This window comes from Toxotes jaculatrix, chromosome 9, assembly GCF_017976425.1.
Source record: "Toxotes jaculatrix isolate fToxJac2 chromosome 9, fToxJac2.pri, whole genome shotgun sequence".
NCBI classification, from domain to species: Eukaryota; Metazoa; Chordata; class Actinopteri; family Toxotidae; genus Toxotes; species Toxotes jaculatrix.
In genome coordinates, this window is record NC_054402.1 from 4,032,288 (window position 1) to 4,044,696 (window position 12,409).

The 12,409-nt window shown below is 41.4% G+C and overlaps 1 protein-coding gene across 1 annotated transcript in view; it reads left to right on the plus strand.

The window, feature by feature from the left end:
• Window positions 1–12,409, plus strand: part of igsf9ba (immunoglobulin superfamily, member 9Ba) — a 57,559-nt gene that overhangs the window by 5,998 nt on the left and 39,152 nt on the right. Inside the window, exon 2 of the mRNA XM_041046722.1 lies at window positions 9,619–9,816. Coding sequence (XP_040902656.1) covers window positions 9,619–9,816 — 198 coding nt within the window. The remainder of the gene's footprint in view (window positions 1–9,618; window positions 9,817–12,409) is intronic.

Here is a 12,409-nt window from a genome sequence, read left to right on the forward strand (position 1 = left end):
AAAATGACTGAAATTATTAGGCGATTATCAGAATAGTTGCTGATTCTTGTCATTCCCTTATCTCGTTGGTTAAAAGGCAGGAAATATCATTCCAACAATCCCAACCAAAAGGAAAAAAAAGTTCACCTGGACTGTGAATGTATTTGCCTGACTGATCCTCTAACTTGCCTGCCGAGCTGTTCTGAAATGATTTCCCCCTGATTTTTGGTCCAACCAGTTTTCTAACAGACATACTGTACTAACCTCATCTCTCTTAGTCATTTTTTTCCCCCTATGCTGTACTTTCTCGCTCACAATCATAAGGAGTAAAGCTTGGGAGAGGGCCTGTGCTCAAAGTGTGGATGGCAGACTATCAGTACTGGGCATGTGCCAGCTCTTTCCGGTGATGCCCCCTCCCCCTTCCCTCTCCTTCCCTCCCCTCTCGTCTCTCCTCCCTCAGTCCAGTCTCTGTGGAGTCTCCTTGCAAACAAACCCTGCAGCATTCTGGGAAAGCCAGTTTTTCAGATCATGTGGTTCTGGTTGGATGGACTAACTCTCTCAGATACTAGATTATCATGTCTCTGAAAACATGTAGTGCTACTTATAGTAATTAGCTAATCAATTACTCAATCGACAGCCAATAAATTGGCACCTACAACATCAGTGCTTTATATTATGGATCCTGTAATTTCCTGCAGACTTTCCTCATAATTTCATAAAACTTAGCTGGTATTTAGGCTAGTATTTGAGGGGCTTGAGTGTAGTGGATTTTGAATATGAAGAGAAGTCACTGACCCCTCTGATTATCCAGGGTTGGGCGTTAGAGATAACGATATGGACACTTGTATCATTGAACTGGGCTGGACTGAACAGATAATATCGAGGCACTTCATTAAAGAAGGCAGACTGGATCTCCGTCAAGAGGGTGATCATGTCTTTGAATTTATACAATGAACTACATATTCCTGGAATCAATTTTCATGGTTCCTTGCAGTATTGGTGGATGAAGGCCTACAGACTGGTAACTGTCATTCATCCTGGAGGAGGACTGGGCTCTGTCCCAGAAAACACCTCCCATTCTGTCAGGGGTGACCTGATGAAGCAGTTTAGTCAACTCTTTGTATTAAGAGCTATCAGACTGTACTTTGCTTCCTTTAGAGTACTATTTATTCCTGCTTTGGACTAATTGCTATCACTTTTTCCACCTCTGTTGTTGAGAGGTGTCCAGAATACAGATGCTGAACCCTTCAGATCCCACTGAAACATCCCAGCTACTGGTTCTGATCTCCCTCTGCATTCAGCAGCCTTCATAAGCATAATCTATCAAACTTAGTTGTAGGCCAACACCTGTTTGTGGTCCAGGCATAATTTTTCATGCTCATTTTGAAACTACCCTGGTAGTCCTGAAAAAGAGGAGGTGTGAAATATGTTTGAAGAGAAAAAAACTTCATCAAGTTAAACTGTAGGTTTGTAATTTGCAATTTTTTTTTATCAGTGTACAGTTAATTTGGAATTTTTTGACATAAATATGTTATCATACAGCATATAGTTGGTACTTCTAGTGTTGTAACTTTTTCTGGTCATTTTTATAAATGCTTCTTTAGTAAAACTGCAGTGTCTTGTAATCCCATGAGGGGTGGACCAGACGCTTGGTATGACACAGAAAAACCAACCATCCAACCAAACAAAAATGAACTAACTCTATATGCTATGTAAAATAATCATGTCTGTGTATTATTTAGATCTTTATTATTAGACATAATTATTTAGAAAGCAGTTTGCTTGACTCTTGTAGCGTTTGGGGCTGCAACTCATGATTACTTCTATTATCAATTCATCTTCCCATTATTTTCTCAGTTAATGAAATGTCCAAAACTAGTGAAAACTATTTGTTAACATTTCCCTAAGCCTGAAGTGATCCAGTTTGATAGCTTGTTTCATTCAACCTTTAGTCCAAAACCCAAAGATATTCAGTTTCTGTCTCATAAATGTTTATAAAAGATCAGTAATAGTTGCTTGAAAAATGACTAAAATGGTTAATCAATCATCAAAATAGTTTCTGATCAATATTCTATTTAGTTAATTGATTAATTGTTGCTGCACTGGTAGATTTACATACATTAGCCTCTGTTAACACACGGGGGAAGTTTTTGTATTCATCATAAATGAAGTCATATTTGTTAGTGATCCTTATGATTTGAATATGTTTCATAAAACAACTTTTAGGCAAATATTCCAAAATCAAACAACGTTAATGGTGCTACTGATTCTAAACTTATATAATAATGCTTAGACATATAAGCCATTTGGTAAACAAGCAACCACTATATACTGATAGAGCATTCATACAGCAATCAGTACTATTTTCATCGTTCCTCAAAACACCACTGCACTCGCCACACTTGCTCCACCTTCAATCAAGCCCACATTTCACGCATCTGAAAGGAACTTGCAGAATGCTGAATCTGTCATGTCTTTCCTCTATTTTGGGGAAACACATACATGCATCTGCCCAAGAAGTACTTATTTCCAGAGATAAGTGTTGAATCCACACTGAGCACACTTATGTTGCTCTGAGCTGCCTCTCAAGTGTGTACGTGAGAGAGTCATAGAGAGAGGAAGTGAGCGCGAGAGAGGGCGGGAGCGAATGGGAATTATGTGGAAGTGGATACGTTTATCGGAAGATATGTGGAGCTGATGCTGCTCTGTGCAGTTCACATGTAATACAGGAGCTCTGTGTTGCTTTGTCTTTTTCCACTCACACTGTTACATATGATTTATTGATGCTGAATAGACCCAGTCTCATAACCAGCTGTAATTAGACACGCCACATGAAAGCACTGATAAGCGTTGTTAGCAAGAATATGCCTCTTTGTGTAATTACTTTAAAACACCTTGGCTAAAGCATTTATAACTCATAAAAAAAAAAAAAAAAATGCTGTGAGCGATTCTGACTGAATCATGGCTGGACTGAGGAATTTCTGCCAAAGATGCCCTGTAATGTGCACCTCTGGTAGTGCAGTGTCTTGCATTGTTGGTTCGCCCTTTGTGCCTTTGGCAAGCCAAGCCCATTTCACACATCTCTCTTTCTCTCTTCCCTCTGTCCTCGCTGTGTGTTCGAGCAGGTGTCAGCACATCCATTGCATCCCTGACTGAGCATTGCTTGTCTGAGGAGGGAACTTTGCCATTAAAGAGAACTAAATAATAAAGAGACCAGATCTATCTTGGATTGTCTCTATACAAAAGTAAAAGCGGCTGAGACTGAGGTTGTTGTCTGCCGAATGCATGCCACCCTCTGGTCAGCATCATAGCCAGAACTTTCTCGTCTGCAGACTGTAGTGTAAAATGTGTTAGTTTCCATGTTGACTGTACCAGTGTGAATGCATGTTGGTGAGCAGTTATGAGTAGGGATAAGGGCTATCGCTTTAAATTCCAGATGGGAACTTTAGTTTGAATATGGGAATAAAAAACAGACCTTTGTGAACAGACAGCACTTTGTGATCCAGCTTGACCACTAAACACCTGAAAAAAACGTGTGTGGATGTATTTTGGGTTCTTTAGTGCAGGTGGCAAAATTACAGATAAAGATAAGGATGTTTGCCGACTTCGTAAAAAGCAGCTTCTTTACTCAACAACAACCGCAAGTGTGAGGACTCACCTGCTACCTTGCCACCTAGGCTGGGTCGGCCGATAGAGACGTGAAACCTGAACTTCCAGCATTTTCTATCATTTCTTTTTTAATCCATAATTTGATATTCTTGCTGCCTTACTGCTTCTTTTTGAGCCTGAATCGCATAATGAATGAAAAGGGAGCCTGGGCCTTAAACCATTTGCCTCCAAGTGAAGGTACAGAATATAAAGCCTACTTATGTGATGCACATAACTTCCTATGCAGCCAGAAAGACGACTTTTATCCCAAACATATTCATCGAGCTCTCTGGAGTGAACTTGCAGACAAACTAAATTAGACAACATGCCACTTAACACCCAAGGGAGCTGATTGGCTCCAGAGTCTCCAGATTCTTGTATATGCTGTCCAACGAAACTCAGAGAGCCATTGTGCTCAAATCCAACTACAGGCCTTCCCAACATTAGTCATGTAAAATGTGTAGGATAAACTGTGTTACCACTAATGTCTAAATTTGGTAGAGAAGCCAAATTTAGCAGGGTGGAAAATGTGGCTAAAAAACCACATAGGGAGAATTATGTATGCTGGGACATTAATAAGCTCGTGAATTTCATATTCTTGATATAAAAGCTGGTTTAGACTTAAAACCAGCATGCTGGTGTGTATTTGTCTTAAGGCGTGGCTGTTCATGCATCTGAAATGTCCATTTCAGAACAAAAGCAGTTTATATACCATGTACTGTTTTTGTATTCTGTTGTACTTTAACTGTTGTACACTTGAATTTTACAGACCCAGATTAACACTGATACACAGATAAGCACAGACACACACAGGCATATCCCCAACACCACACACACACACACACGCACGCCGGCACACACTCGGCCCATTCTCTGATGTGACCTTCAGCACATGCAGGCTGGCATTCAATTACCGCCCTGTCAGTGGCCCATCCAGCCCAGTGGCTGCACGTCCTTGAGACTCTCACTCCAGCCTTTGTCCAGTCTATATTCCATTACATCCTCCACATCAGGAGCTCTGTCCAGCATAAAGCGGCGCTCATATCCTCACTACTGTGAAACACACACACACACACAGCCCTTCAACTCTTGATGCATCCTTTACAAAATCTCCAGCTGCAGTGAGCAATGGTTGTCCTCGCTCGCGTGCTAAATCAAATCCAAGCGTGAGGTAAATATTAGATTTTAGTTTTACTGGGTGAAATATTGCGCTGGTGTCAAAAAAAAGAGGTTTAGGCACCCTAGACCAGAAAATCCAAGCACTGTTCATCTAAAATTGCCTCTCATTGAACTCCCTCAGTTTTCATATTTTTTTCCTCAATATTGTTCAGTGTGTTATTGGACCTCATTACTGTCAAAACATTTCGCCAGCTCTGCTCTGCCTGATTATTGCCCAAAATTGCCTTGAGTCTATTTACTGTACAAATCTGTGATCATTACTGAAAGTACAGTGTAGTAAAAGAGCCATTTTCAGCCACTGCCACTTGAGAAACGCTCCGAGTTGAAATCTCTTGCAGATTTAACCCCGCGTGCCCCTGCAGTTCTACTGCGGTGAATCATATTGCCGTCTGGACAGCTGTTGATTGACCTCGAACAGATGTCTCTTTTATTGGTTTATGATGTTTGTTACATCACTTTGTGTGTGCCAGCGTACAATTTTCTTTTTCTGCTTCACTCAGTTCTGGATATTTTCGTTCACATTTGTGCTTTGCTGATATTTTTTGTTTATCTAATAACGTACCGTAAAATACCTCTTGGATAAGTGCTCTATAATTAAATATTACTGTAATTATTGATTAAGTGAGCCATTACAAAAGCAAAACTCTCATCAGAGCTGCAACAGTTAGTAAATTAATTGATTAGCTGATCAAGAGAAAAATAATTGGCAGCTAGTTTGACATTAGAGTAATTATTTAAGTCATTTTTCAGGCAAAAACACAAACATTCTTTATAGTTCCAGCTGCTTGTGAGAGGCTGTGCTGCTTATCTTAGTGTTTCACTATCTGGGGGTCAAGGTGTCACAAGATGCTTAATGGAATAGGTACGAACATAGTAAATTCTGGAACAGAGATTTATATTCCTAGCACCTGTCTTTGTTCTGTTTGGGACCGTCTCATCCAGTGCTCAGAGAAAGTCCTGGAGGCTTCCCTTTTTTTGTGAAATATAAGATCGTTTTACTACTTTGTGCTTCAAACAAATTGAAATTTAAAGGTCAAAATTTGTAACCTGGGTCAGGAATAGACTGCTTTATTTTAAGGGGTCACAATCCAAAAAGGCTGGGAGACACTGTTGTATGTGATAGTAAATTAAATATCTAGTGTTCAGACAAAACCAGGTATTTGAAGATGTCACCTTCAGCTTTAGGAGATTGTAACAGGTGACCCGTCACATTTTTGACTGTGGTCTGACATTTTAAAGACTAAAGAATATATGGATTAACTGAGAAAATACTCAGCAGCTTAATCGATAATGAAAATAAACATTATTTGCAGCCCTGGTTCTCACTCTTACTAACTTGCTGTGACACTGCCTGTTTAACCTGTTCCCAGCAATGAAGAATTGTTCCCCCTGTATTTTGCTTTTGTACATGAACTGCCTGCTGTATGGGTGATTTATCTGGCAGGTGACTGAATTGTTACCCTTCAGGAATTCATGATCACAGCGGTAAATCCACTATATGCCGAGGATAGATACATAAAACATATTGGTCTCCTGGATTTATTAGCTGCCTGATTAATGCAGATCTTACTCAACAGATTTCTGCCTCTGTGTATTTGGGGGGGTTTCACTCTTCAATCTGCAACTTCAGTTGAATTGATGTTTACGGTGCCAAAGCAATCATGAGCTGCCATCATCTCTTAACTGTATTGATCCCTTTATATCTACAGTAGTGTTTATTTGGAAGATCTGAAGCATGGACCATTGTATCACATTTATGTCTTGTTGAGGACATAAATAGTCCCCCTGAAACCCCCATAAACTCTACTAGGTCACAGCGTCTCCATTAAGGAAATGAAAAAGGCAAAAGCGGTGACCAAGTTTGTGCTGATTGTCCCCTTATGAGGATCTCATAAAGAAATCTGAGAATTATTACCCCCCCTTATATATTATCTAAAGTCTTTAAAGTCTCTTCTTGGTCTAAGATGTGCTCCCCTCATCACCAGCATCCAAAAATAATGTCAGTGAGAAACCTGAGACGCTAAACTTCTGCAACATGAACTGTCTGCAGAGAAAACAATGGATTTCGAGCAGCAGGCGCTATTGTGCCACAGGGTTTGAGCCCGTGCTTCATGTCAAGTGACTCTACTTACTCAAACCAAACAATGTGTCCAGTGTGTTTCATTATGGATGGGAGCCTGCTCGCTATTTCCGTCTGAAAGCCATAGAACACAAGAGCTGGACTCACAGAGTGAGTTAAAACAAAGGACTCTCCAAAAGACACTTTCTGCCATAATCTGTTACCCAACGCCACTGGTTCGAAAATCTTCAGGCGATCTTCTTGATGTGGTGAAATGTTTTTAAAAATGTCCAGTAAATATCTTGCAGACGAAATAGTTCATCATTTTGAGAAATACCCTTAATAACTGCGTTTTAGCATATGTGAGAGATGGTGGCTTGAAAATGAAGTGAAAGCTGCAATATTCAACTTTCCACAGTTTGACATTTAACTAAGACTGAGGTGAGAAAATGGACATCACTCTCATGTCTGTGCAGTAACTACGAAGTCACATTCAGCAGACAGTTAGCTTAGCATAGCATAGCACAAAGACTGGAACCAGGGGGAAACAGTTAGCCTGTCTCTGTCCAAAGGTAGCACAATCCGCCTACCAGCGCCTTGAAAGTTGTTAAACGTTTGTACGGATTAAACAGTCAAGCTATAATGTGTTAATTTGTGAGCTTTAGAGGTTCTGGTTGATAGATTTTATTACCTTTGCACTGAGCCAGAAAAGCGGTTTCCTGCCTTCGTGCTAAGCAAACCTAACCAACTGTTTCATATTTAACGGACAGACATCAGAGTGGTATCAATCCTCTCATCTAGCTCTCAGCGAGAAAGAGAATAAGCAGGTTCCTTTAAGAAACCTCCTTGTGCCAAAGCATCCATTTGGAACTTTTTTCTCTTTTCTAAGCAGAATGTAACACATAACTTTGGTGTCATATGCCTCAGCACAAGCACTGTACGTGGTGTTGAAAATGAGTTATTATAACTGTTTTGAAAGGTGTTATAAATGAGGCAGCAGTGGAGTGTGTTCGGGTGTGAATTCCAGGCGAGCCTGAAAGGATTAGTTTAGCAGAGTTCAGATTTTGTTGTGCTTCTAACTGGATGGGACAGGTTACCTCAGAAGCACATTAAAAGGTCATGGTTTGTACAGTTTGCAGGGCAGCGTCATGCCCACAGAAGCTCTTTGCAACAGTCAACTCCCCACTCGTTCAGTCTCAGCAATCTTCATGCATTTTGACACGCTACAGTGTGCTTGATCAAACACCGACTCCCCCTTAGTTTCACTTTAATGAAAAATGCTGCTATATTACTGGCATGATTTAGATGCTCTTGTAGCTGTCAGTCTGCTCCCCTACTTTTTCACTTATTTATGGTGGGTCGGTTTGAAGTAAATTCTGTTGCAGGTTAGGGCACAGGCTTGTGGTCCTGGTCCTGGTCCTGGCCCCTGATGCCCTGGAGCCACAGGGGCTGTTGAATGCTCACGTGGGGTTCACGGAGTCATACACATGTTTGGTTGGTGCTCTTCAGAGCTCAGAGTAGCATAGCATGGCTGCTTTCACCTTCTTACTAAAGAGCCACAATAGCAAAGCAGATTCCAGGACTGAGGCCCGTAACTGGCTGACCACATCTCCACTTTAAAAAGTGCAATTTGATTAAATCTGCTCTGTTTCAGTCCAGAATCTGTGCTGGTTGAAACGAATAAAGTGGATTAACTCTATCACAGGATAATGCAGATTAAACTGGTAAACACAATCACTAAGTGATTGTGCATATGGCCTTTAGGGGTGGAGTTAAGAAGAACTGGGTGAAAATATTTTGGGTTTTAATTTCAGTGTGCACAGTTGACAAGGCACAGTGCTTGCGGTCATATGAAATTTCCATTTCGCACAACGGTGGTGGTGGTGGAACATGAAGCAGAGAAATGCCATTATAGACTGTAACACCAGTGCTGCTTGAGCCCATAATTCCTCCAAGTCCCAGCGTATTTGTTCTTCCTGTAAAAAATTAGGCCTGATAATGCAAATGATACTGCTAATGAAAGCCTTACGTTATTCAGCTGGTGTTTCTCTGAAGTGAAACGTCAGCATGTCTGTTGATCCCTGAAGCGATTTCCCCCCTGGGTGAGGGCGGGCAGTCATGCTTGCTCTGACGGTGGAGATACAGCCGGTTCAATGAAAGCGGGGGTGGCAGCTGGAGAAAATCCATTCCCAGAGTGAGCGTTCTGCTGAGGCAGGTATGCCGACCTTTCAGTCATCTGATAGGTCAACGCTCGGCAGCGTGCCTGGACATTCATGGCTAAACGCCAAGCACTGGTGGTGCTCATAGTAAAGCTCATCTGAGCAGCAGCCAGCTATGATCAATGGAACCCCTTGGCAGCTCATTTATAGTACAGTATGGCACAGCCACAAAACACTCACCAACAGATGCAGGTGACAGATGACGATGGAGGCATGAGGAGAGCTGATGAAAGGGAGAGGGTTTACCCATGTGCACGGTGACCGTTCAGAATCTTGTTGTAGGCCATGAGCGTTCTATGCATCTTAAGCAAAATGTAGTTTTTAACCATTGTGCAGTCGATCACCTTTAATTGCCACCCAATTATTGTTTGTAAATTAGTCTTGGATGACTAGAATGCAATGAGATTTTTCTGCTTTGTCTGCAGGAATTTTGTACAGAAGAATTTTCCTGCACCTCGTTCTCTTGCATGTCAGACTGTGGCCCCACCGAGATGAGCATTGGTTGTACTGAAAGGTGCGTCTTTCTCCTTTCAGGTGCCCACGGAGTGAGAGAGGAGCCCAGGTTTGTGACGGCGCGCGCTGGAGAGAGCGTGATCCTGGGGTGTGACGTGTCCCCTCCCCTGGACGGCCAGCAGCCCCCCTATGTGGTGGAGTGGTTCAAGTTTGGAGTGCCTATTCCCTTCTTCATCAACTTCCGCTTCTACCCTCCTCATGTGGATCCAGAGTACAACGGTAAGATAAATGTAGCTAAGTAAATTATGAAAGAATATATTGTGAGTGTGTGGATTTAGTGGAAAACTTGTGAATTAATGAGCATTTGGTTGCATCTTGGGATGAAACAGGATCAAGATCTTTTTAATTGCCAAGTACAGTAAATCCACAGGACTCAGCAGATACAAAGCTGACAACAGAATTTCACAGTATATGCTGATTAACAGTGGCCATATAGGATACAATGTGGGACTAGAACACTTATAATCCACATACTCTAACAGCATTAAAGCATATGTTTAGGTTTAAAGGAATAGTTTTAGGAGACATTTTGGGAAATATGCTTATTTGATTTCTTGCTGAGGATTAAATAGGTGTTTGTGTCCAACCATGGTTAATCTACCTGAAACTGATGGATATGATAATGATATATTACTTCAGAAACAAACGGCATGTCCTGTATAACTATAATCATTCTGTAAACATTTCTATGATTGTGCAGTATATAGATTTCCCCACACTACTGCAGACCTAATTATGAGCTTCTGGCTGAAAGCAGAGCCATTTCTGATAACCAGTTAAACATACTGCAGTGCAAATGTGCTGTGTACATGTGCCTCCCAATGCTATTTCATTGACCTGCAATTTCAGCATGAGCCAGAGTGTTTTCCCTCCGAATGGTACTTCATCTGTTTGGGCTTTAAGTATAAGGCATGGTACAGTACACCGAGGCCTTTAAGTACTGAGAGTACTAAGAGAAAGACTTGGCTGTGCCGGTTCTTGAGCTGCGCTACGTTCTGTTCTAACGTGGCATTCAGGGCTGTGCAGGGACATCTGCTGCGTCTAAGTGCATAGAGGCAAATAACTGTGTCTCAGCAATTTGGGACTGCATTACAGTACATACATGCGTTCCTGCACACTCCAGTGACAATGCAGCAAAGAGCACATATGGTGTAGAGTCAGTACAATACACTGACAAAAACGCCATGTGCTGTACATATAGACTGGGGGTTTTAGAAAGAGAAGTATTCTAATGAAAATAAATCATAAAAATCATTGCTTTTAGGAAGTTATAACCGACAAGTTATTGGCTTTGAATTGAAAAATGATTGATGAGTGAGTGTTTAGCCGCCTGAGGGCAGAGGAAACATGCTGTGACACAACACTGACATACACTCAGACGACAGAGACATGTTTCTGTTATTTATCCTGCTCTGGACAACATAACAGAAACACTTGTCAGCATAATGCAGTACAAATCAACTGCACCACAAGCTGCAGCCTCCAACATGACTATACAGTTGCATGAACACCTCCCTAAAACAGTTTATGTTGATATTGTTGGAAAGCTTTTGGTAATTTACGCAGCTTGCAGATAAGGAGCAGCATTAGCATTCATTTGGAGTCATGTTTCTGGCAACCTGGTGTTTTTGGTCTCTGCCAACCCCTGAGGGAAATATCTGGCTCTTCAGCTGCTAAATGCTCCACAATGTTCACCAGGTAGTTGCTAACTGTGTCAGCCTGCTCTTTGGTGCTGGGCAGGTAGCTTGTAGAGCTTTTTTTTTTTTGCTGAAAACAGTTGTCTGTTGTGGCCAAAAAACTATTTTTAGATTATTTTTAAATTAGGGCAACACTATCTAGGTAATAACACTAAATATGTGTTTTTCCTTCACGTTCACCACAGCATCACACAACCTTAAAATCTCCCTCTCCTGGCTTAGACAATATGTCTGCGGCTGTCTTCACTCAGACTCCATACAGCAAGAAATTGGTTCTTCTGATGTTGCTTCAGTGTCTGTGACAAGATGGCGAACTGTCAGAACGAGGTCAGAATTATTCCCTCCTGTTCCCACCTCTTTAACAAGTACAAAACTCCTCCCTGACCTGGCAGTAGGCTGTAAAATAAAGACAAAGCACAACTTGTCGAAAAGCTGGAGGATTCATCTCCCTGGTGTGAGTATCCTAAACGTGGACATAACAGATTTTTCTTTTTTTTTTTTTTTTTTTAATAAATGGGAGTAGAGTGAAAGTGGTGTGAATAATATTGAATTCATTGAAATTCCTCCCTGTGGGATTTTTCAAGCAAGATCGTCACTGCAAAGAAACCTAATGGCAGTGACTCGCTGTCAGGGGAACCCTTCTTTTTGTTTTGTGGTGGCTACTGTAGATACTGCAGCTGCTGGAGCGTTTCATTGTTTACTTTAACCTACTGACTAACAGCAGGGTATGAGCGAACAGCACTTTTCAAACAGCCTCACACTCCGCTGTGCTCACTGGGGCTCTGGTAGTGGGCCGCTGCCATGTGCCGTTAAGTCCACTGTTGAGGAATTACCAGTGAACAGATGCAACATAAATATGGCCAGTCTCATTACATAGATTAAAGTGTATTCTGGGGGACTGCATGTGCATGGTGACAGTGTGATAATGACGCTGGATTGTAGTTTATGAAATGCTCTTTAGAGCGCTCAGTAGGTCTATAACAGGTCATTTGGGTTATTCCCATGAGTTGTTATCACTCAATATGAATAGAATCAATGAATAAAGTAAATGTGCTTTTATTCCATCACACAGCTGCTACTGAAACTGAGCTGAATCCATGATTACTATATTTACA